This window comes from Macaca thibetana, chromosome 3, assembly GCF_024542745.1.
Source record: "Macaca thibetana thibetana isolate TM-01 chromosome 3, ASM2454274v1, whole genome shotgun sequence".
NCBI classification, from domain to species: Eukaryota; Metazoa; Chordata; class Mammalia; order Primates; family Cercopithecidae; genus Macaca; species Macaca thibetana.
Window position 1 is genome coordinate 25,733,023 of NC_065580.1, and position 27,490 is coordinate 25,760,512.

At 36.6% G+C, this 27,490-nt stretch overlaps 2 protein-coding genes across 5 annotated transcripts in view; one reads left to right on the forward strand and one right to left on the reverse strand.

The window, feature by feature from the left end:
- The window catches only part of EXOC4 (exocyst complex component 4), an 816,109-nt gene that overhangs the window by 686,781 nt on the left and 101,838 nt on the right, over positions 1 to 27,490 (reverse strand). For all 4 annotated transcript variants that reach the window (XR_007723890.1, XM_050782435.1, XM_050782436.1 and 1 more), the window contains exons 6-7: positions 25,047 to 25,290; positions 6,853 to 7,027 (exon numbers count right to left, since the gene is read on the reverse strand). Coding sequence is in view for 3 of the 4 variants with exons in the window: in XM_050782435.1 (XP_050638392.1) it covers positions 6,853 to 7,027; positions 25,047 to 25,290 (419 nt within the window). In the remaining variant the exon portion in view is untranslated. The remainder of the gene's footprint in view (positions 1 to 6,852; positions 7,028 to 25,046; positions 25,291 to 27,490) is intronic.
- The window catches only part of CHCHD3 (coiled-coil-helix-coiled-coil-helix domain containing 3), a 1,241,194-nt gene that overhangs the window by 639,482 nt on the left and 574,222 nt on the right, over positions 1 to 27,490 (forward strand). The window lies entirely within an intron of this gene.

Sequence of the window (27,490 nt, forward strand, 5' to 3'; positions counted from 1 at the left end):
CCTCTCTATTCAGTCCTTTTCACTCAGTCCTTTTCATTACTACTACACTAATCTTCCTTCATCTCATCACATTCCAATACAAATCTCCAAAGGTCCCATATTACCTACAGCAAAGGTCCTCAAACTTGAGTGTGCCTAAGGATCACCTGAAGGTCCCGCCCCCAGAGTTCTTGTTTCAGTCAATCAAAGGTGGGGATAAAAATTTGCATTTTTTAATATGTTCCCATATAATACTGATGATGGTCCAAGAGATATATATTGAGAATCACTTACCCAACACAATGACTTCCAAATACAAGATCCTAAACAAATATATCAGAATCACCTTAGGTGCTAAAAAACAGAATGTAGTCCTTATCCACAGCAACTGTCATTCATAGGGTGTAGGATGGAGCTAAGAATCAATCCCTAGATAAGTCAAATGTGTAACCAGGTTCAGAAACTATTACTCTAAAGATAAATCACAAACCACTTAGATAACCCTAACAGCTTTTCACAACCTGCACCCAAATCTACCTAACCAAGCTTATAGTCAGATCCACAAAGTAAACCTTCAGTTAGGCTACACTCTTCTTCTTACCTATCCCTGAATATCCTTGTCTATTCTTTCCTTTTTTGCCGCTTGCAAATATTATCTCATTAGCCTTTCCACCTACCTGGAGTGCCATTTCCCATCTCCTCTACCTCTGCCAATCCTCCAAGGATCGACTCATCATCAATCTCCAAAGCCTTTCTTGGGCCATTCAACATGTCTCAGAATAATAACATTACATATTACATCTACTACTCTTCTTACATTCAGCAGCATTAGTCCATCTGTGTGTCTGTGCCATTGGCCATCCAGTTTATTGATAGGTATATAGCCTAATATTACTCAGTACTGTATAACCTGAAAGAATTCTGAGAGAACTAGAAAACATGGAAACCTAAAAATAATTTAAAAGTTACATAACAATTTTGATTGCATAGCAATTACCATTTAAAATATTTATATGAACCTCTTATTCAAAAATGCTCTGTGCTCAAATTTATAGGACAATAATAAAGATGAGTAGAATAGACAGTTAAGAAACAATCAACAACAGATTAACTCAAGTCATGACTAAGGCCATTCTTCCACAACATGCTTAAGAAAAAAGGGCAGAAAAGTAGATAGTTAAAGAGGAGAAGAAAAATGGGGAAACAGAAAGCAAGCAAAAATGCAAAGAACACTGCCATATCTTGGCCTCAGAGCAATTAAACAAAATACATGAAATGAAATGTTATTTCTATGTCAGACCTCTCACCTTTCACTAGAACAGTTTCAGTTCTATGTTCCTTCTCTGTCAAATAGCTTATGCCATTGGTACATGTATGCATTAACATGGAATAGCAACAGCACTGCCAAATGTATAATTAATTTGGAGACTACAAGTTTCTGACAGATATAACACATAATTGATACCTCTTTTAGTGTCTTAAATTCATCTTGTCTACTTTCTCTTAAACTATAAAATTTCCAAGGATCCATATTTTAGAAAAATAACAAAATAAAGATCATCGATCCACAATAAAAATAAGTCATTTCCAAAAAGTAGATCGGTACCCCCAGGCTAGGCCTAGAGGTAAGTGGGATATGAGGAGTGACTGCTAATAGATACAAGATTTATTTTGGCATAGATGAAAATGTTCTAAAATGATATGATTGTGATGGTTGTACAACTCCATAAACATACTACAAAACCACTGAACTCTATACTTTAAATAGGTAAACTTTAGAGCATGTAAATTATATTTCAATAAAGCTGTTTAAATAAACAACGAACTCATTCCATAACTTAGACAGAATCCCCAAATCACTCATTTTAAACTATATGTATGAAACGATAACTCATTTAATAAAACAGAAATACCTATTTTTAATCTGTAAATTTCACCTGTTAATTTCTGACGGAATTTAAAGTTGCTTAGTTCATTACAATCATTTTTATCATGAAATAATGGGTTTCATTTTCAGTTGTACAGGAATTATATACATCTGACAATTACAAAGTAAGCAGAGTTAGGGAAGACATGATATCTTACTTTGTTCATAATCACAGCTAATTCCTCATGGTAGTATTCTAAATAGGATTCTAACAGATTTAATAATTGTTTTCAGTTTAGAACATAAGTAAAAGCCAAAGATAGGGGGGTCATAAAAAGTTATTCAGAAACTATTTTATGACCTTGCCATAAGTAAAATTACATAGTCCATAACATACTTTCTAGGCCTTGATGTATTCAAGTTCTAAATGTCTAAGTACTATAATACAAATAATTACATTTATATATTCTCATAATGTCTGATGTATTTGTGTAATACTAGCTATTTTTATTAGTATTTCATGGTATATCTCTTTCTATTCTTATATGTTTAATCTTATGTTTAAAGTGTATCTTTTAAACCCAAAATGACAAACTTGCATTAAAAGGGGAGAGATACATATTTTTCAAAAGTACCACTATCATAAAAGAGAAAAAAAAAAGACTATAAATATTCAAGTTTAAAGACAACTAAATGAAATACCTGATCCTAAACTGGTTTCTCTACTGGAGGGGTAAAAATACTGCTGTATAGAACATTACTGGGTCCGTTGACAAAACAAGAATATAGACAGTAGAGTATATAACTTGCTGTCAATTTTTCAAAGAGAAATGCATGTGTGTGTCCATATATACACAGAGAAAACAGGAAAAAAGTGGTAAAATGTTAAGAACAGCTGAATCCAAACAAAGAGGTATATGGCTCTTTGTACTATTCTTATTCTCACAACTTTTCTACAATTTTAAAATAATTAAAAATTTTTTAAAGTAATGAAATACCATAAAATGCATCTCTTGAAACAGCATGGTTGGGTCTTGGTTTTTTTAAATCCAGTATGATCTCTGTCTTTCAACTGGAGTATCTTGTCAATTTATATCTAATGTAATTATTGATATGGTTGGTGCTAAGTCTATCACCTTGCTTTTGGGTTCTATTCATCCTATCTTTGCTTTTTTATTGTTTCTTTCTTCCTTGTTCTTTTTCCTCCTTTCCTTTCCTCTGAATTAATCAAAAATATATTCACTGTTCAATTTTATCCCCTCTACTGGCTTCTTAGCTATGTATCTATCTCAGAATTTTAATGTTTGCTCCAGGGATTGAAATAGGCATCCTGAACTTATCATAGGCTACCCTAAACATTATACCACTTCATGTATTATATAAGAAATTCACAACAGCATGGTATCATTTACTCCCATCTTTTGTGTAATTATTGTCATATACTGCCTTCCAAAATATATTATAAAACCCACATATACCATGATTGTTTTTGACTTAGACAGAAATTTTAAAAATTCTTTAAATAAAAATAAATCAAGAAATGTGGAGGGAGGAAGCATTTTATTTTTTTGTCTACATATTCGCCATTTCTGGCCCTATTTACTTTTTTCTGTAGATCTAAGTTACCATCTGGTATTATTTTCCTTCAGCTTGAAAAATGTTTTTTTTTTTTTTTTTGAGATGGAGTCTCGCCCCGCCGCCCAGGCTGGAGTGCAGCGGCGCGATCACGGCTCACTGCAACGTCTGCCTCCCGGGTTCAAGCAATTCTCTGCCTCAGCTTCCGAAGTAGCTGGGATTACAGGTGCCAGCCACCACACCCGGTTAATTTTTTTGTATTTTTAGTAGAGACAGGGTTTCACCATCTTGGCCAGGCTGGTCTTGGACTCCTGACCTCGTGATCCACCCGCCTCAGCCTCGCAAAGTGCTGAGATTATAGGCCTGAGCCACCGCGCCTGGCCGAAAAACTTTCTATAACGTTTATTTAAGTGTAAGTCTAGTGGTGACAAAGTCTTTAAGTTTTAGTTCATTTGAAAATGTCTCTATTTCAGCTTCATTTTAAAGAATATTTTTGGCAATACAAAATCCTAGATTGACAATTTTTGTTTCTTTTCAACACTTTTGGAATGACATACATTGACTTCTGGCTTGCATTGTTTCTGATGAGATGTCGCTGATAATTTTTATCACTGTTTGCTTGTAGGCAATATGTTTTTCTTCCTCTGGCTATTTTTAAGATTATTTTCTTTGGTTTTCATAATGTGCACATGTATGTTGATTTTCTTTGTGTTTATCTTGCTTGGGATTTGTTACGTTTCTTGCATCTGTGCGTTTATGTTTCTCAACAAATTTCAAAACTTTTCAGTCATTATTTCCCCTGATATTTTTCTACCCCAATCTCTCTGTCCTCTCTCCTTCTGTACCTATAAACCACATAATTGTTAAGCTGCATAATATCCTTGAAGATATTATAGCTTTGTTCATTTTTCTTTTGTCCATTTTTTTCTCTGTGCTTTGATTTGGATGGTTTACACTGATCTATCTTCAAATTCACTGATCCTTTCTTCTACAGTATGTTATCTCAGCTAAATCCATCTGGTGAATTTTTCATTTTATTATTTATTTATTTATTTATTTATTTGAGATTGAGCCTCACACTGTCACCCAGGCTGGAGTGCAGAGGCACAATCTCGGCTCACTGCAACCTCCACCTCCTGGGTTCAACCAATTCTCCTGCCTCAGCTTCCTGAGTAGCTGGGATTACAGGCGCCTGCCACCACGCCTGGCTAATTTTTTTGTATTTTTAGTAGAGACAGGGTTTCACCATGTTGGCCAGGCTGGTCTTGAACTCCTGACGTCAAATGATCCGCCTACCTTGGCCTCCCAAAGTGCTGAGATTACAGGCATGAGCCACTCCTGGTGGGTTTTTCATTTTAGATATTAATTTCTATCAACTTTTTCATTCTGGTTAAGAGTCACATTTTCCTGCTTTTTAACAAGCATAATAATTCTATGCCAGGCATTGCGGGTGCTTTGTTATTGAGAAACTGAATTATGTTGTCTTACTTTAGAGAGAGTTTTCTTCTATCAGACAATAAATCTACAGGTGGATCAAGATGCTGAAATAGAGGCTTGGTTTGGGGCTTTGTTGTATGAGATCTATAGTAGCCTGTCTTCTACTCCTAGAATGGCCCTACTCATAAGGTGTGACCTTTCTGAGGTCACAGCTGAAAGCACAGTATGTTCAGCAAGCTCTCCCCACACTGGCTGGTCTGAGCTCCAACACTGCTGAGAAGCTTCCAACTTCTAAAATCTTCATTCAGCTCACAGTCCCACAGTAGCTGTTTTCTGCCAAGCCTTGTGGTGTACACAGCTTCATATCTGACCAACAGGCTAAGAGTCTGGAAAGTATTCACGAAGAAGATGCAGGGATGAAGGCAGAGCTCACCTAGTATGTTCTTTTTTCTCAGTTGACTGTGCTGACTACCTAATTACAGCAAAAGGTAACTTCATCAAGAAGAAAAACAGAAGCCCTTAATTCTAATTATTTCTAATCCAGCTTTAAAATCTATTATCTTATTTCATACTTAAACAGGGATATGAAAGGCACACATTATTTACATAGGACGGATGAGCAAATCAACATGCAAAATGTTAAATAACCAGCCTCCAACCCATAAAGATATTTTATTCAATACACAAATATTCACCAAGTACCTACTACAGGCATGGTAATTGACAGAGCAGTAAAAAGAACTTAGAGAATATAGTTTCAACCAATATTATTTCTACTGAACCACCAGTAAAGCATATACACTGTACCAAAAGTTGTCTAATGAATGAGAAACCAGGAATCAATCATGCAATCCACCAAGAACATGCCTACATTCTAAAAAATGACTATAATTTACATTCATGATTTACTTTTTTCTGCAAAGGCTCCTATTTGCCATGGAAGTAATTTCATTCCTACACAGTTACGTTTTCCAATTCCCTACATATACTTAATTTTTTTCATATTAGCAGATACTATCTAATAAGTTACCTCTATTTAGTTATGTCAAACTTGCTTCAGCTAACTCTTAATTATATTTCTAATTTCCATCTGGCCAAATCAAATATATTTTGCTCACACATGGAGAAAAAATATAATACAATTTCTAAATATCATTTCAGCAGCATCATACCAGAGAGTAATATCATTCCTTTAATCTTCAACGAATCAAGCAAAGTGATACATTTATACTTCACAGATCTATTCTCATCTCTCAAAATAAGCTCTTGTTCTGTCATGTAACCCAATATATGCACAAGTTGACTCTAAGGAAATAGTCAACAAAATTAAGCTATATACATGTTTATAAAATAATGCTTAAGAACATTTTAATATTTTTTACCTTAATATATGACTAATTCCAGTGAAGTAAAGTATACTACAACAGAAAGACAGATACTATACATATTGAGAATATGCTTCTGTTTTTAAAGTCTGCCAAAAAAAAAAAGAAGTCTGTTAAAAGGTTTTTTGTTGTTGTTGTTTAGATGGAGTCTCACTCTGTTTCCCAGGCTGGAGTGCAGTGGTACAATGGCTCACTGCAACCTCTGCCTCCCAAGTTCAAGCGATTCTCCTTCCTCACCCTCCTGAGTAACTGGGATTACAGGTGCCCGCCACCACACCCAGCTAATCTTTGTATTTTTAGTAGAGACAAGGTTTCACCATGTTGGCCAGGCTGGTCTCAGGCTCCTGACCTCAGGTGATCTGCCCACCGTGGCCTCCCAAAGTACTGGGATTACAGGCATGAGCTACTGCACACAGCCTGTTAAAAAGTTTTTTGAAGATGGTAGAAGTTAATGCCATCAGCAACATCACATTCAAATGCAAGCATTACTTTCTCACCCTGTTTATGACTCTCAAGGTAATGTTTTAGGTGGCTTGTTGTTGCTGTTGCTGTTGTTATTCTAAACTGTTACTCTGAATCAAGACGACACCCTTTGTAAAAGGCTCTTACCTGTAGAACATCTTGGATCTTCACCCATACATCTGCCATGTCATACAGTTTGATATCTTCCTGCTGAGTCAGTGGAGTCACTACAGTGTCCTGCAGGTATCCCAGGACCACAGAGTGTGCAGTGGCTACAGCATTAAACTTGTCAAACAGTAACTCCAGCAGTTCTAGAAGCAACCTAGTGACATAAACAAATAAATAACATTGACACATACATACATGCAGATAAATGGCTTACAGTGACCTGCAAGAAAAACATCAAACTAAAGTAGCACTCTCACTCTACAATGTAAACAGCATAAACGTTAGATTTCAGCAGATGTGAATTCAAACAACTGTATTTTCTTAAGCAACTCTTAAAAACTTATCTAAGCCTCAGTTTCCTCTGCTATAAAATGGAAATGATGTAAGAATTTTAAAACCAATTATAAAGCCCCTAAACCAGCAACAGCATCTCAATAAACATATGTTGCCTCTTTAACGTAGCTCACTGATTACAATACTACTACTATGTATTCATATAGGCAGCTTCTCCAAGGAATTCACGCATTTCAGACAACAGCTCAGATGTAACACAGAATATGCTATTCCCCAGCAATAAATTAGGCACTTTGATAAGCATATTAATCCATTTAGTCAGGGAAAGCTGCGCTTACTACAATCCAAACGCATGGCCCGAGTTGCCTGAAAAAAATATATACACCTGCCAAGCAATCTGACTTTCACCACAGGGAGAAGCTCAGGCATCCACATTATCTCATTCATCATAGTGAGATATGCTGGACACATATTATTACATCAGTTTTATATACTCAAGGACACAAAATAAGGTTGCAGTGCAGCTAGGCCTAGAACAAAAGCTGATTTCCATGTCAGTACATTTAGCCACCTACCTCTCACTACAGTTCTAGAATGTAGATGTATCTTTAGAAATAGCACAAAGATTTATGTCAGAGATGCAAAGTAATTACTCTACCACTGAGACTTACAGTTTCAATGATCACATAGGCCTGGAATCATCTTTTCCTCCTCTGAACCTGTATACTATTTTGTCCTGCTTTTAAGGAACTTATCACGTGAGCCTCACATATGTGGCTCAATAAATGTCGGTCATATTTCTTTATATATAGATATTTTACCTCACTTCTCCATTATTAATCTTTCAGAGTAGGCACTGCTTTATACATCTCTGAATACTTAGGAGCACTTAGAACAATAATTAGCAAATACTGTTGAATGAACTTAATGTGTATAGGATGAACAAGTACAGAAAACATTGCAATGTGAGCTTTATTGTATATTTTGTGGCTCTCAGCTTGTAATTCCTAAATATACTGATAAACCAACTTGGAAAGTTGAAAAGGAAAGCAAAAGAGCTTGTCAGCAGTGTCAATTAACAAGGTTTTATTACCATAAATAAGGGGTTATAACTACAATCTCATCAAAACATACAGCACATTATCTATTCTATGGCTTCTTTACTGCCCAATTATTGTAATTAATGTGCCAATGTGACAGCCCATAACTATCTTCTGGTAAAACCATAATATCTATTTGACACTGTAATTCGGATGAGACAAAATCAATAGAATTTATGTAGTACTCCCAGCCTAGAATATACATACATAATCCAGACGTTACACATTGTAGTTATAAATAGAAGTCATTCTACCTTTTGATTGATGATTCTTTTTAATCCTTTAAAGGTCAAATTCATATTTATACTCACGTATATCTAAAATAATTCTTCTTTCTCATCTGTGTTATTGAAGAACTACTCAAATATTAGCAGAGATACATACAAGATACAGAAACATGTGTCTAAACATACCAACTGAAACACTTAATGTGGTGCAGGGAAATAAGCCGTATAAAACTGGTATCTGGCATCATACAGATCAGTAACTTAATCAGTAAATACCTGATTAAGTGAAAGTTCTCCTTTTCCAACAAAGATTTATTCTAGGTATGTAAGACTGTGGTTCTCAAATATGAATCTACAGACTTAGTATGTTTTTGAGTGGTGGATAGCAAAGTATGAATAATATATGGACTTTTCACAAAGGTAAATTTATTTAACATTACATCTTTTGTACTCTCTTGATAGGAAAATCTTAGTTATTTTCTGCCATGAATGGCAGTTATGTTGCCAAATGTCCTTACTGGAGAAAATTAAAACTTAATGTATGTTAACGTAAATGTTGGGGTATTCAAAACATGGTTTGAAATCATATTGATCCATGACATTCAGATGCCTGAGGTACACTGGTGTCTAATGTCCCAGTGGCATGAAGTTCTAGATACAGGATTGTGAACCAGCAGCAAAGTTTTAATGGAAAAGTGGCTCCTCTTGTTAGGGGTGCTGTTATCTGGTTATCTGCAGAGCCGATGAGTTCCACAACTGCATACCTTGCCTGTCAGTCAAGGACAAGAGCTGCTCAGCAGCCAGGAGCAGTGCTACATTTAGGGAAAAAAAACCCAGTAGAGAATAGAGGTGTAAGATGAGATTCACAGTATCTATTAACATCTTGGAAATAGCCATCTCTTAATAAAATGCTGACACAGTTCCAGCTTCTGCCACTCCTGGAGGCTCAAAGCCAAAACAGGCCTGTTCCTATAGTGTGGCCATCACAGCCACAGGACAGGCTACATAGGGAGAAAGGAAAGGAAATGTAATAGTAGCTAGGAGACAGATCACAAGTGGTGACACTCCACTTGCAGTTCTACCTATTTTGAGACCTCCAGCCATTTTAACAGGAGGAAAGCTCTCTTCCACCTTACCAAAGCACAATGGTGTCATGTTATTTAATAAAACCCACAGCTCTCACACCAAAATTTAAAATGTTTGTGCTTCAAATGATACCATCAAGAAAGTAAAAAGGCAATACACAAAATGAGAGAAAATATCTGTGAATCATTAATCTGATAAAAGACAAATCTAAAATCTTACACTCGTAATAAAAAGACAACTGAACTTAAAAATGGACAAAGGATTTAAATATCCATTGCTCCAAAGAATATATATGAATGGCCAATAAGCAAACAAAAAGATGCTTAACATCATTAGCCATCAGAGACATGCAAATCAAAATCACAATGAGCTAGAACTTCAGTCCACTAGGATGGCTATAATCAAAAAGCAAAGCAATAAAAGTATGAGTAAGGATGCAGAAAAATTGGAACTCTCATACAGTGCCAGTGGGAACGTAAAATGGTACAGTCGCTTCGGAAAACACTTTGGCAGTTCCTCGGGACATTAAGCATAGTTACCATATGGAGCCAGTGATTCCATTCCTAGCTCTATACCCAAGAGAAATGAAAACATACGTGCACATAAAATTTTGTACACAAATGTCCTTAGCAGTGTTATGCATAAAAACGCAAAGGTAGAAACAATCCAAATATCCATCAACTGATAAATGGGTAAATAAAATGCAGTATATTCATACAATGGAATATTATTTGGCCATAAAAAGGAATAAAGTACTGATACATGGTACAATCGGAATGAACCTTGAAATTACTATGGTAAGTGAAAAAAAGTCACAGAAGACCATATATTATATGATTATGGTAATATAAAATATTCAGGATAGGCAAATTTATAGAGACACAAAATATATTAGTGGTTACTTAGGCTGGGGGTGGGTGGGAACTGACTGATAAAGTATATGGGATTTGTTTTAGGGAGGACATAAACTTGCTGGAACCAGATAGTGGTGACGGTTACAAAACTCTATGAATGTACTAAAAACCACTGAATTGTATACTTTCAATAGGTGAATTGTGCAGCAGTGAATTATACCTCAATATAGCTGTTCAAAGAACAGCAGCTGTGGCTCTGAGTGGGGAGAGGGAAGATCCAACACCTCTCTAACAGTGAAGAGGAAATACATAAAATAGTGAAAAATGAAACTTGGCATCTCAAAAACCGAGGTGTTGTGAAAGCTGATTCCTTTACATTCTTACTACCAGGAGGACATCAACTTTTCTCTTTTAGCTCACTTGGTTTTTTGTTTGTTTCTCCTTCTTAAATAACATGTAAGAAACAACAGATTTCCATTCTTTCCCAGCACTGACACTTCCTACATCTTTCATTATGAAAAAACTCTCCCAACTTCTCCAAGTATCCCCATCTGCAAAGCGAAAGTATTAATTAATAACTGTTCTAAGAGACTCACAACACTGCTGGAAAAATCGAATTAGAAAATAGAACTAGCTGAGGTAATGGTACAATTCTAAAGAGAGGGGAAGGTTCAGGTTTCCTTTGTCTGAAATTCTGGCTTGAGCAACACTGAGGAGAATGGTTAACCTTTCCTGTGTGAAAGCAAAATAAATCTTGGGACCCCAAAATCACTAAGACAAAGGGAAAAGTCAAGCTGGGAACGGCTTAGGGCAAACCTGCTTCCTGTTCTATTCCTTAAAAAAATAGCTACTAAGATTTTTTTTAAAAGCTACATACCTCCCTCACGGTTTGTCCACACGGAAATTCCTTGTGGACAAAGAACAGACAGAACTCAACGTCATGTCTCTGGTCACTGAGATAAATTTGTATCTGATTGCTTCCTTTGGAAAGGCTAATCAGAAACTCAAAAGAATGCAACTGTTTGTCTCTATCTATGACCTGGAAGCCCCTCCTCGCTTCGACTTGCCCCACCTTTAGGGATGAAACCAATGTATATTTTACATATATTGGTTGATGTCTCATGTCTCCCTAAAATGTATGAAATTCAAAATAAAAATAAACAAGCTGTGCCCTGACCAGTGTGGGCACATTTCATAAGGACCTGAGTCTATGTCATGGCTACGTCCTTAACCTTGGTAAAATAAACTTCCTAAATGGTTGAGACCTGCCTCAGACACTCTTTGGTTTATGCTTGAGAGAGGTGGGGGGAGAAAAAATTAAAGTGAAACCAGAAATCTGGAAGGACGCCGGGTGCGGTGGCTCACGCCTGTAATCCCAGCACTTTGGGAGGCCGAGGTGGCGGATCACCTGAGGTCGGGAACTGGACCAACATGGAGAAACCCCGTCTCTACTAAAAATACAAAATTAGCTGGGCGTGGTGGCGCATGCCTGTAATCCCAGCTACTCTGGAGGCTGAGGCAGGAGAATCGCTTGAACCCAGGAGGCGAAGGCTGGGTGAGCCAAGATTGCGCCATTGCACTCCAGCCTGGGCAACAAGAACGAAACTCCATCTCAAAAAAAAAAAAAAAGAAATCTAGAAGGAGAGATGTTGGGTTTTTATCTGGATATGTTAAGTTTAAGGTGTATATCCTTAGGTAGTCAGATATGCAAGTCTGGAGCTCAGCAGAGAGAATGATACTGGAAATTTTAAAAGTGAAAAATATTTGAGGAGATGAGATCACTCGGGGATAATATGCAGAATAAGAAAAGCAAGTGAGGTCCAGGACCAACACTCCAGGAAAGAGTATCATTAAAAAGATGGTTAGAAAGTAACTAAAGAGGAAGAAGGAAGCCAGGGAACATTGCAGAGGACAAAAGAGGAGAGAATACCAGCAGAGTCAAAGGCTATGGTAAGGCTAAGAGAGAAATTTACAACTTAAGGTCCCCAGTGACCTTGACAAGAAGAGTTTCAATGGATCATTGAGTGGAACTCAGTAGTGGGATAAGCAGTGAATGACTAATAAGAAAAAAGAAACCAAAGTCAACCATACGTTGTCCCTCACCAGCATGTACACTCCTTTAAAAAGAAAAGGAGAAAGGAAGACAACGCTCCCCTGATGCAGCAAAGAATAAAAGACATTAGGAATCATTCACATCAACAGGATGTAAATCTGCACTAGCTTGGCCCAATTTAAAGCTACCAGAAATAAACTGAAATATGTTGTTAATATTTATATACACTCTCTGACTGCCCACAAGATTGAGAAAGAGCTGTTTGCCTTTAGCTGGAGACACACTGAGGATGAAAACACAACGCCCCATTGAAATCATTCCCTGCCCCACTCCCACCACAAAATATTAAATAAAAGAAATAAAACATTATGTTGCAGCTAGCTCAGTTGCTTACATCCTGCTAGGATCAAGGTTTTCACCACTGATCTAAAAAAGACAAAAGAGTGGCAAGATCATGAAATTATCTCATGATTCCTTAAACTGAATTGAATTAGTAAAGGCCCAAGAACCTTAGAGATTTTAATTTCAATTAATTGCGATTTCTACCCTTCAGAAAAAAATAACACACATACCCCTCTCTCCAAGTTATTTCTAAAGTCACAAAACAGTATGTAGTAATACTCAATACAGCATCACAGTTGGTGAAAGAAAATATTAATCCTGGATGGCAATGTGGTATAAATGCCAGTTAGAAACCTGGACTTGAATACCAGCTCTCTAGACTTCTCCAAATTTCAGCTTCCTCAGAAATTGACTGTGAGAGCTACATGCAAAAATATATATGAATGTAACACTTAAAACAACAGCAAATTAAAAGTAACAATGAATTAATTCCTGTATCTTTAACATTTACCATCTAGAGGGAAAGGAGATAAGAGATACTCTGGATGTTCCTAAGGCCTAGCGCATCTCTCTCCTTCTTACAGCTTGGTTAGTAAAGTCCTGCTTATATTCCACAATGGTAATTCTGTATCATTCTAATAAAAAGCTCCTCTTTGATTAAGTTAGGTGATTTCAATTTCTGGCACTTATAACCAAAAGAGGCCTAATCCATAGAGTAAGAGCTAATTCTCTCTTTCCTCTGTGATTCTACAATCCCTCCAAACAAACAATTACAATGAACTGAGAGAAGTGACAAAACAGGCATGCGTGGCCTCCTGGGCCAAAAAGTGAAGGCAGAATTCCTATTTTACGGTTCTTTGTAAACACATCTCTCCTATAACACATGGACCAATGTCCAGAATGGAGAAAACAGTCAAATTTTGAGGGCAAATGAGTTCATGAATAAAAGAATGAGCAATGCATGATGGCAATATGAGCAGAAGTCTAGGATGAAAGATGATGACCTGGGGTCCTTCTTCTACAAGGGGCAGGTAGTTAGCTACGTGTCATAATGGAGGAGATCCCTAAGAAAGTAAGACTGAAATGAAGTATCAGTGACAATGACAATGAAATCATGACAGCAACAAAAAGGAGACCTATGCTCATAATAGCCACTCTTCCCTAATTATTCACAACACTCTGAGCACTTTACTTGGATTATCTCATTTCATCCTTAGGACAGCCCTATGAGGAAGGTACTACTTTATCCCCATTTTATAGACAAGGAAACTGAAGTTCAGAGATAAGAAGAGAACAAAGGACACAGTTTTGGAGAATGTCCCTTTTTAGGGGTGTTAGAAAGCAAGGAAACTATTTTAGAAGAGAGGCCAAAGTAAGTACTCTATGATGCTAGGGAAGCCAAGGCTAGAAAGAGAACCAACCGTCTATACCGCCTCTTCCTTCTCACCACAAACAGGTTTTCACCCCTGGGACTCGACTAAAACATCTGTTGCTAAAAGTCCCTAATAATTATTTTGCTCCATCCAAGAAACCCACTTTGCCCTTTAATCAAACAGCCACAGCACTTGTTTCTACTGCCCACTCTTGCCTTCTTGAAACACTGGCTTCCACTGGCTCCACAACCCTCCACTCTTCTGCTTTCCTGCCACTTCTCCAGTTGCTCCTTCTCAGGAACCTCATCCTCAGCCTGTTCCTTAAATGCGGTCAACTCTTCTCAACCCTCAAACTCTCTCTAGCTGAGCTCATTCGCCCCTAATCTTCAATTATCTACCTGCTATCAACTCTCACACATATCTCTTGGCCAGATTACTCCCCTGAGCTATAGACCTCAAACTTAATATGACTTAAATGGAACTCATCATTTCTTCCCCAAACCTACTTCTTCATGTTCTCTACGTCAGTAAATGGCAATGCTTGCCCCAGCAAAAAATCCTTACCTGCCCTCCTCCCTCATACCCAACGCATCACCAAGTCTCTTTACTGCTACCTCTTTACTCTCTCTCAAATAGGCCTCCTTCACTCCATTGTCACAGTTACCTTGCTCATGCAGGCCATGCTGCCTTTTGCCAGGATTATTAAAACTGTCCTCAAAGTAGTCTCTCCTTCCCTGCAGTCCTTTCCTCTTCCCCCCTACTGTAAGCTCACTATGGCTATGAGTTTCTGATTTATTACTGTATTCCAATATTTGGCATGACACCAGTTGGCAAAATAACATACGATAGGCAATAAATGAGTATTTGTTGATGAAGGAATGAAAAAGTGGGCTCCAGCAGAATGGGAGAGAGGCCTGATTACAGATGAGGTGGTAAGAAAAAAAGTGTTATAGATTATAACCTCCTGATTTTAGAAGCCCACTATAAAAAATATTTCACCCAAAACTAGGCTCTCAAAAAGGTAACCTTATAAAGCTAAACATGAGAACATGAAGTAGAGTTACGAGCTGAAAGATACACACTTTAAGAGCCAACTTTAATAATATAGCAATAAAATATATTTTACATTTAAAAAACAGAAAAGTATCAGGATGAAGAAAGTGTTAATTCCTTAAACACATATCCAATTACCCAGCGGTTTTTAAAACCAGACTTCCTAGAGAAGTAAAATGTTACTTATTCTCCAGATCATCTACTAACTTAGCAATCCCTGGGTATCTCATCTTCAAGTGCTACCATGAAAAAAGGCAGAAGGCTAAGAAGAGGCACATGTTAAGAAACAGTCACAGTTGCAGAAGGCAAGAAGCATCAACAGTGTAAAGCTACATCATCAAGCTGTGAAAAATGTTCAATATTTAAGGTGAGATAAGACTATCCGAATCTAAATTTAACATCCAGGGAACCTTGAATTAGTCATTTGGCTGGAAAACCCATGTTTGCAGCCAAGAAGCTGCCTTACTTGATCACGAAGCAAAGACACACACAAGGTAGAAGAATTAGTTCTGTTCTACTACTTATCTGCTGAGACTTTAGTATCAGGGTTCTGCATTTCCCCACTGACAGACAAAGGCAATAACCACAGAATGTTTATTTCCCTACCACTATGCTCTAAAAGGTAAGAAAGTAGTGAACTCAGAGCATAGATTTTATATGAAAACTTTATAATTTTATAAAAAGAAATGTATAATCAATTAGCTAAAAATGGTCTTTGTTTTACCTGCCCATATCTCTTATACACATTTCCTTAATAAGCCTGGCTGAGTTACTATTTTTCATTTCAAATAGGACATGCAGCCCATTTAATCTTCAAGGTTATCTAATACTTACTTTTAAGGGATAGAAATACGTTTTACCACTTATTAATAAGTCTTCATGTAAAAAGGGGTTACTATTTAAAGAGTGCTGACTAATTCTCCATCTGCTCTATGAAAAGAGCAAGAAAAAATTAGTAGTAATATAGAATGAAACACAGTAAAAATAACAAGCATACTGAAGTGGGGCCTGGCACTAGTCACTTCCTTCCTGTGTTACTCCCTCCTTGTCAAGTCAGGTTTCTGAGCTCTGGAGAGATGACCTCAAACATCGAATCCTGATGTACGCCAAATTAGTGGCTCAAATTAGAAAATAAACCCAGGCCCTCTTTCTTTGAATTAAAGTATCAGTATCATTCTTTTGAAATCCTTTCCCCCATTCCAAAAATAACATTTCATCATAGTGGAATATTAGAAAAATGATCCATAAATTCACTTCCCAGGGATAACAAAAGTTAAGATTTTAGGTGCATATTCTTAGTGCTTTGTTGTATATTGTTCTTAGTACAAGAATGGCCCTAGAGGAATGATTTAGATAATAAAATTTGATTCTCAAGTGACCTAATTAGAATCCAGGCACTCTGTGGCTGCTTTTCACGCTTCTCAACATGTCCAGCTATCTCTGAGGCCTGTCACTGACCACAGTGTGAGGTATGGGTAGGAAAATGGATATTTAGTACAGAGATCATCCTTCTGAGGACAAACAAAATCAGGCCCACGACATGGGTTGGAAACATCATCTTTATATAAGCCAGAAAGCAAACTTACATGGTGGAAAAAGACTACTTCTAATCTTAATTGCACCACGAACAAGCTTTGTGAACTGTCAAATTATTTCAGCTTTCACATTTCTCTGGGTAAATCTGGGATTAATAATAATGCCCCTGCCTGTGAGGAGGCAAGTGGTGAGGCTCACTCAGGTGAGATACCAGATGGCAGACAGCTTTGCAAAGCGTGAATACTACAAAACTGCAAAATTCGATGACGTTTGTGATGTTATCTAAAGAGTCTTCTCAAACTTCAGTGTGCATAAGAATCAACCACGGCATAGAGTCCTGTGGGCCCTGTACCCAAACATTCCAATTTAATAACCACTGCTTCTTGGAGAAATTTGCATTTCCAACTCTCGAGTGACACTGGTGATGTGGGTCCACAGACCCACTGTGAGTAGTGCTAAAAATATATAATAATAATAACTTCCACTAAATTACCTTATTTGCATCTTTATCTTATTCGTTCATTCATTAAAACTGGCCAGGCATGGTGGCTCACACCTGTAATCCCAGTATTTTGAGAGGCTAAAGTGGAAGGACTGCTTGATACTAGGAGTCCAAGGTCAGCCTAGGCAATCACAGTGAGACACTATCTCTACAAAAAAAATAAAATAAAATAAAATAAAATAAAATAATAACTTTAAATAGCCAGGCATCGTGTCACATACCTGCAGTCCCAACTACTCAGGAGGCTAAAGCAGGAGGATCTCTTGAGCCCAGTGGGGTCAAGGCTACAGTGAGCAATGATGATTGGGCCCCTACATTCCAGCCTCGGCAACAGAGTGAGATCACATCTCCAGAAAAATAAACTCGTAGGTATTTAATATGTGCCCAGCACTAAATCAGGCTGCAAACACAAAGTTAAACACTCCCCCTCCCCTTATAAACTCACAGTCCAATCTGATTAGAGACTATGACAAGAGGATGGGGCAGGAGATAGAAGAGCCCAGACAATATGAAATCAGCCTGAGAAACACATGAAGGTGCTTTAATCATATATGACACCACCCCTACACATCATCAATGGAAGAATTTCCTTTGATGTAGGTTTGTTTGTTTGTTTTTGCAATGAAAAGATCCAGTATTAGTCTGAGCTTGGAGTGCCTTTCCTATTACAACACTAGCAAGTGCACAAAAATGACAAAACCTAAGGCAGCTCCTATTCTAGCAAACAGAGAAGTGGCCTTGATATAGCACGATGGCTGACATCTAAATAAAGTTATGACAGTCCATGAAACAGATTGTATCTATTCCTCTGACTGGTCGGATCTTTAATTTGAACCTGCTATAATATGTAAAACAAGAGAAATCGAGAGTAGGTTTTTTTTTTTTTTTAAACTTTGCCACATAAAAAAACAAAGGTTTAAGAAATGTAATATGGAGTAACATCTCTGGCTTATTCAGCCAAGAAGCCTTTTTCTAATGACTATAACCAAAGGACAATACACAATCAGAATGATAGCTGTCCAACCTCATGTTTACCAAAGAACTATGAACATTATCGACATTTCTCAGTCACTGTATATGTGATGGAGCTATTATCAATTAATTTATTTAAGTCTTACTAGCAAGTATATAGACTTGGGACCTTTCATGGTAATGATTATATATTTTAGTTAACAATTGGAGTAATAAGTCCCATATGTAAAAAAAATTAATTCATTTGTTCTAAAAATATTTCAGTTAAGCTGCAGGGGACATATCCTAGTTGAAGAATAGTGGAATTTCTTCTATATGTCCCTGGTTCATCCTATTCATCCCCTTCAATATTTAATAGTTGGGTATATTTAAAGCATGTTCTCACTGATACGTGTAATCAAAAGTAGAGATTTAATCAAATGGAATCATAATCACTGAAGTTAAATTTACTTGCTTCCCGCTTGCTTTGATTCGAATTAACTACTCATCTAAATTACACGGAGGCCCTTCCTGATTCCAAGCATGTCCAGGTGCTACATGCGGTGCTTGGGAATGGCTATAAGAAGCCACAAGGACAAATGTCTGACCTTGCTTCAAAGCTGTTCTTAAATGATTTTTCTGTAAAATAAAATGACCAATTCCACCATGTCCTGCATTTCGGATACTTAGAAGACGGGTAACTAATATAGAAAGAAGAGATAAAAGGAAATGTTATTTATATGAAAAAGAAACTCATGCCTGAATCTAGCCACAGGTCTAAAACAAAAATCATGATCAATATTTCATTTATTTCTCTTTCCATAAACACGGTATTTATACTACAAAACTATCCTTGAGGCCTGAGCCTTTAGTCTTCCTCACAGATAAAAACATTTTATAAGAATGTTCTATTACATCAGTATGCCTTCATTCTGAATTCTGGCCTCCAAATTATAAAAAATATTTCAAAAGTTTATTTTTTCAATTTTAGAGCAATAATTCAATGTATTTCTGAAAATCTCAGTCTTCACAGACTGAAAAACCACGAGGGAAGAAAGAGTTTTAGAAAATGAGGCAAATACCAACCTTGAGAAGAACCATGGCTATATTATAAACGATTCAATGTTAGAATTATTCAGCAATTACACAGCTAACATGGACAATCAATTACATGACAGATACATGGGTGACAGAAATGAAAAAGGTGTACAACCCCTTACAATACAGTGTAGTACGTGTCAAGTGTGCTCAAAAGTCGTTTGGCCACTCCTTCAGGTTCCAGATGTATCAAAGATAAAAATATTAAGAATGAGACTGTGTAAGTACTAGAAAAGTGTTGAAAATTTTATTTATAATCTAACAGTAAGGAAGCTCTAAGTATGACACAAAACCCAGAAGCTATAAAACCTGATAAATATAGCCTCATAAAAAACTAAAACAAATGTCTACGTGCCCAGAAACATCATGAAGTCAAAAGAGAAACTGGCAGAAAGTTACAAAATAAATTCCAAAGAACCAATTTCCTAGATATGTAAAGAGTTCGTACAAATCAATAAAAGACAAACTTACTAGAAAAATGTAAAGACTTCCTACAAATCAAGAAAAGACAAACATATTAGAAAAATAATTCATTGAAAAGGAAATAAACACTATTTAAATATTGTACTGTTGAAAATTTCAAACATTAAAAAAGTGAAGATAATAGGATAATGAACCACCTTGTACCTATCACCCTGCTTCAGTATCATTTCATGGCTTGTTGTAAGTGTATCCTCACTCACAACCTATTTTATTTTGAAGTAATATATCCATATATGACCCAGATATCATGACAAGTTACTTTTATACAAACGAAAAGAAGTGTAACCGTACTTATAATAAAAATGCAAATCCAAATCACCTTGGAAATACCATTTTTCACCTCTCAGATTGGCAAGGATAAAAGTATTTGATAATACAATCTGTTGGAAAGGGGATATAGGAACTCTCAAACATTATCCATGACATGAAAAACTGGTATCATCTCTAAAAGCACGCTTGGCAACAGTTAAAATTCAATCAACACAGAGGTAAGCAAAATCAGTGAAAATGGCATATCAAGAATCTGGCTGCTTTCATTCTCACATCTTAGGGTTCTTTGAGTAATGCCTTTCTTCCCCCTTTAAACTCCAGGAGGACAGGGACCACACATAATTTATTGGGCATTTTAGCCCAGTGTCTGGTCCATGGCAGATATTTCATAAATGTGGAATTTATTCTTGCAATCAATGATAAATTTCTTATGGGTCAGGTGGGCACTGTGCTAGATTCTGGAGATACAACAGTGCTGAACAAGACAAACTAGTGCTCTCTTCTCTTCCATTCTAGAGGCAGCCAATAAATAACCAAACATATATAAAGTTACACATAATAATAAAATTAATGAATGATATCAAGTTGGTTTAAAAACAGGTATCATATTTTTCTATATTAAAATTTAGTTTTATGAACTTTCATACCCCCATAGGCATTTTAATTTCTAATAATTTCTTGTGATTAAAATAACCTAAGTAATAATGTAATTTCTTGATTATGAATTATTTTCACTATAACTTGAGGTGCAAAATAGGAAAAAGCAAAGATTACAAGCCTACTAACCAAACACAACTACTTTTAGCATTAAGCGTATTTCTTTCCCATGTTTTCCATGAAGCTTTCTTCAATATCACAACAAGCCCAAAACACACAAAGTTCTCTGCTTTTCACATCTGATATTTAATCTTCTTTCTTCATAACAGAGGTCAATGAAGCTTTTAAAATGGTTTCCTTCCAAAAGAGAGCAATGTCTCCCTGGAAGCAATGGCTTCAACTCACTCAACTCTTTCTGCCCTCTCTAGGACCAACAGCTCTACCTAAGTGAAGCTGACCTCCACCATCCCTTCGTGCAATGAATTTTTGCCTTCGCATTTAAACAGGTCCATTTCCCTCCCACATGCCAACCATTCTCTTTTCCCATATTCTTTTCTTCCATATTCTTGACAAGATACCACATCTTTGATAAGTTTTTCTTCCATCTCTTCCTTATGCTTTTCTTATTTGTTAAGTATAGAACTCCTTCCAGCTTCTTTTAAATAAAAATAATATAAAAATACTCATGAATTGGATTTTGGGAAAGAATCAACAATCAGGCAGCAGGAGTTGAAGAAATCGATTCTGAAATGCAGAGGCTTCAGGCTACAGTCACCATCTGAAGTTGAAGACACTGCCTGTCTTTCTAGAGAAATAACGGGTAGCAGGTGGTTCTGGTAAATTAGCAAGGCAAATGTTACCCTAATGTTTATCAAGTTGGCAATAATTGTATTTGAATATTTTCCTTTAATAGTAAGTGGAGGCTTAAAGACACTGATAGATTATGAATGAACAGAAAAGACAAAATATTTCTCCTATAAATAGACAACAGATAGTTTGGGAGATCAAAAACAAAATAAAATAAAATAATATGTAGGTCACCAAAGTGATTTTCTAAAAAACTGGCTGGGAAAGCATCCTGGCTCTGTAGGAATTAAAAGCAAGAAAGAATTCACTAGCTTGTTTCCTTCTACATTTCTAGCAAAATAGCACACAACATTAATTCTCTTTACATAAAGACAAATGAAAACAAGCCTGCAATGCATCACAACCAGAATATATTTAATAAGATGATGAAACTTTCAGGGAAAGTTACAGTATGGGTATCTTGTCTCAGAATAGCTAATGTTTTAGAACAGGATATTTCATTGGAGGGTGGGGGAGAAAATATGCATGTTGGGGAACAGGATTTATGGATTTTTTGGTCTATGTTCCAACTTTCTTTAAAAAAATAAATTCATGGATCTTTAACCATAAAATTTCATGAATGGTAAACAATAATAAAAAATAATGCCAAGTATTGTGATTTTACTTCTCTCTGAAATAAATGCCACTAATACCTTCCTAAGTAAAATTCAATGCACAAAAGCACCACAAGCTTCAAGTGATAATTTGACAATATTGCTTCTAAAATTCCAATCCTTTAGAAGCAACAGTGCTGATCATTTTTGAATGACTGTGCTTAATTCAAGAGAATTAATTCCTGAAAAGTTTTAAAGCATTTGATAGCACACAACAACTAGAGACTAGCTCAAAATTATCAGTCATTTGGAATCCCAACCCCCAAATTTAATCTTTGATCTTCTAACAAACTGGTTTACTCCAAATATTTGCTTTCTCTGTACTATTTTGTCTCATAATAAACAGTTTGGGTACCAAATATTGAATTTGTATGTTTTATAAAATGGGATTATATTATAGACATAAAGCCAAGGCAAACAGCTCATTCACTTGTTAGTGTCCAATATATCCTGCCTACAAAAGCTTTCTAAAATACGACAAAAAAAAAGACACTTAACAGGGAAAAAAACCCTGCTGCTGACTCATTCCTCATAGAGAAACATTTAGTATTTCCCAGGGCAGTGTGCTGAATTTCCATTATACTTCTAGTGCTATAATTTCCACTCATGAATTCTGGAAGGAGTTTAGGCAAGGGGGAAAAAAAAGATGAAACTCCTATGAAAGACACAGTGCTTTTAAAGGAACTATAATGAGATCTGCAGAAAAGTTATTAATCCATGCCCTTTTGTTTTATTTCTGATATATACTATAGTAATGCTATTTCCCTAGGAAAGTTCACTGTATTCATCTAGGAACTTGCAGCAACAGGGCAAAGAGCAAACCAGAATTTTAGAGTATCATCAGTAAGGAGTCAAAAGGTCTTCATGAAAATCCAGGTACCAGGCGAAGAAAGAAGAAAGGCAAAGCTCAAAGAACCACTCTCCACTTTCTCTGGATCATGATGTAAGTGATCAAAGAACATGGAATTTGAGGAAGGCACCAATAATAAACATGTATTCATATGCACATGCGTACATGCATATACACAAGCATGCATGCATGCATGCATGTTATAGTACTTACTGGTGCTATTCCACTAACCACCACAACCATATAACCTTATCTAAAGCAAGCAACTCTGTAAGACAGGTATTTTTTGCAAATCACAAAATGGGGATACAAAGTCAGGTCTGTTCTCTAAAACCCATCAAATATTTACTTTTGGTGTTTTTGTTTGTTTTTTGTGTTTTGTTTTTGTTTTTTGTTTTTGTTTTTGTTTTTTTTTGAGATGAAGTTTCACTCTGTCAACCAGGCTGGAGTGCAGTGGTGTGATCTCGGCTCACTGCAACCTTCGTCTCCCTGGTTCAAGCAATTCTTGTGCCTCAGACTCCCAAGTAGCTGGGACTACAGGGATGCGCCACCACTCACAGCTAATTTTTGTATTTTTAGTAGAGTCAGCATTTCGCTATGTTGGCCAGGCTGGTCTCAAACTCCTGACCTCAAGCAATCTGCCCACCTCAGCCTCCCAAAGTGCTGGGATTATAGGCATGAGCCACTGAGCCTGGCCAGATACATACTTTGAAACATTCTGTGGCAGGAGAAGGATAAAGGATAGTACTTCACCAAGCATAATACTTTTGAATCAAGTTTACAAGGAAATTAATTTCTGAAATGTTAAAGTATAACTGAAATCAATGTTATTTAGATATGCAAAAGAACATAGAAATACAGAACATATTTTTTCCAAAAAATTTAAATAAGTCTACAGAGAACTCTATACTAAATAAGTTATTATTTCTGCTTAATTTTATCTTCTTTTAAAAAAATTTTAAGCACTAAGTATAAACAGTAGATATTTCCTTAACAACATATCTACAAGATTATGATTTCTTGTTTGTCACACATGATCCCTTAGCATATGATAGTCACAAAGTCAGAATCTGAATTGAATTTCAGTACTCTCCATATGAAACAAGTATTATGAAATTCAAATCTTATTGTTTTAAAAATTCCTGAGACTGATTTGTCTATTGGAAAATATCATTACACATTAAAGAAGAAAGCATAAGACACAGGAAAGACCGTGGATTTTAGAATCAAATGGACTAGTATTCAACACCAAGACAAGCCACCTGTTCTAAGAGCTTGCTAATTATTCAATCTCTGAGCTCCAGTTCTTCTCACTGCAATATGTGGATACTAATAATTAGCTCATACAGTTGTAGTGATAATTAAGTGAGATAATATACATAAATTGCCTTGAACATTGCTGAGTACTTAGTATGTGTACAATAGCTACTACATTATTTGATTCAACTTATTTATTCTTTAAATATGTTTAAATATCGACAATCTTTACTATAAATACGTCCATATTTTTCACTCAGTGATAATATGCTTTAAATTTTTCAACAACATCAAAAAACAGACAGCTGAATTATGCCTAGTCAAGCTGTTTTTACCAATCTAAGTTTGTATGGGCTACAGTATCCTTTTTTTTTTTCTTTTAGAGACGGAGTCTCGCTCTGTCACCCAGGCTGGAGAACAGTGGTGTGATCTCGGCTCACTGCAACCTCCGCCTCCTGCATTCAAGCAACTCTCCTGCCTCAGCCTCCAGAATAGCTGGGATTACAGGCATGCACTACCATGTCCAGCTAATTTTTGTATTTTTAGTAGAGACGGGGTTTCACTACCAGTACAGGTTGGTCTCAAACTCCTGACCTCAAGTGATCCTCCTGCCTCAGCCTCCCAAAGTGCTGGGATAACAGGTGTGAGCCACTGCACCTGGCCTCTATGGGCTATAGTATCCTAAATTCAGGAAAATAACATCAACAGAAGATAAGTTACTTATGCTCCGCCTAGAAAATGTACAATAAATAGAGTTATCAAAAATACAAACTACACTCCCACCTACCTTGGTTGGTTCTCCACAGTAAGGCTCTCCCCCCGCTGATAGCCACTGTCCGCCACCTGGGTTGTAGACCTCTTCACAATTTGCTTCAGCTCCTGCTCCAAGCGCTCTATGATTGCCTTAACTGTCTCTGGGATCTTCTTCAGTTTGGCCAGACCCTTAATGAGGATACCCATAAAAAGGGTGCTGTTTTCCTCTGGATCCAATTCTAAATCTTCCTTGATGTCCTGCAGGTTTATCTCCCTCACTGAAAAATTAAATAATAACAATAACAGATACAGACTCCACTCAAAAACCCCAAAAAAGAGCAGTCTACTAAATGAAATCACTGCCTTGATTACTCTCTTAAGAAATTAAAGAGGATTTTTCAATTAAATTATATTTGCCCAATAACCATCCAAGAGTCACAAAATAACATTTATATTCCTCAAATCATACCCATCAGTTAGTAATAAGAGGCAGATGCAATAAAAATTAGTAAACAAATCACCGTGGGAAGTTTTCCACAGACTACTACTTCTGCCATGAGTCCGCTGGCCCATGACATTTATTAGGCACTCGCTGTTTATAAAATGCCATATGTGGTGCTGCAAGAGAATTCTAAAGAGCTGGATCCTAGCCTCAGGTTTGTATTTGTTAGTTAAAAGTGGTAAGTCACTGGAGAAAAAGACATCATAAATACACACAGGGGAAAGGGTGGTAAATAAATTAAAATTGTAATAAATTTTTTAAAAAGATTAAGGAAAAACAGTACATACAAGTGAGACAAGACTTTGAGGAAATAGAGTAACGAAGAGGTATTTCATAAATACAAAAGAACAACCTATTTTTCTTTAAACATAGTCTGCTACAACATCATTATCTATAGGAGACAGATCTTGCTAATAATCCATGAAAGGTTTCTGAGAAGTAATGTTATATGTCAAAAGCCTCTGTAGATCTTTAGAATACAGCATTCATTCAAACAATTTGGCATTGAAATTGAAGAAATAACCAAAACTTTAGTTCTTAACCCCTGTGGCAAGTTGGGGAGAGGGGAGAACTGCTGATAGGAGATCTCTGTTATCTACTGAAAGCCACAGGCCTTGCTCTCCAAAGAATGAATATACTTATGCAAAACCTCACATAGGAATTCCGGGTTTCCACAATGCCAAAAAAAACAGGTTACAAATCTCTGACTTAAAAGTAACTGCCTCACTTTACAAATGGCTGGATTAAGATATACAAAAGCAAAAGTGGGTATAAGCCTGAAGATGGAGACTAATAGTCAAAAGTTTGCCCCATCCACCTCTGTCCTCCAACCCTGAAAACAAATGTGAGATTTTAACAATACGCAATATCTTGCAAGAATGAATACATTCTTCCTTAGTAGATTTAAACTCAATTAGACTACAAGTCATTCTAAGTTATTCAGCACTACTGGAATGGTACTGAAATCTACTAGGGAAGAAAGAAAACATCCCAGTAAATGGAATGAGTTCTTGTAACTGCTGCATAAAGTCCGTAAAACCTCTATTTCAGATGATCTGAAATCCACTGTAGGGCATTCTCCTCAGTCCCTATTTTGGGGGTTCCCAACTTATAAAATGCACTTAAGGAGGATTCTGGGAAGGTTGCAGAGTAGGAAGCACCAAGAATCTCCCCCACCAACAGGACTGTACTGGCAGAATCTCTCTGATGTAACTATTTTGTAACTCTGGAGTCTATGTAAGGCTTGCAACTTCCAAGGGAAGGCTTAGATGGTAAATTGTGGTTAATTTCGGTCAATTACAGCTCTTACCACAGTAGCTACCCAGCACTGTGGCAGATACCCCTGTACCTATTCCTGGAGTAGCTTGCACACACCTGGTGGAGACACGATGGGCAAAAAGAACCCTGCCCACCAAGTATCAAGAACCTATGCTCCAATCGCTGATTGCTTCCTCTAATCACAGAGGTACAAAGAGGTGGGTGACCATTGCTGTTGCACCTCCTCCAATTTTTCAAGCCTCTCCTACTCTTGCTGAAGTAAATTCCAGGGAATTTAAAGAGCCAACAGCCTTCCCCCACCACCTTTATTTTTCTCTTGCTCCCTTTTTAAACCCAAACATTGGGACTAGGACATTCAAAAACAACTGAATGTATTCAAAAAATTATAAAGTGACCGTGCATGCTCATGTAAAGGTGCAGGCTTAGAAAAGCTTAATTTGAGGAGATCTTAAATTAACACCCAGGCTGATCCTTGGGATAGACACTGGCTACAGTAATTTATAAAACAATAACAACATCAAAACCCAGCAAACCCTAGAAAAGAGGGAGAATCCGATTTGCAGAGTCACCACATCATTAAACTGAAATACCCAGTTTTCAACAACAACAAAAAAATCACAAAGCATACAAATAGAGAGGAAAATATGGCCCAGTCAAAGGAAAAAAAATTAATCAACAGAACCTGTCCCTGAAAAAGA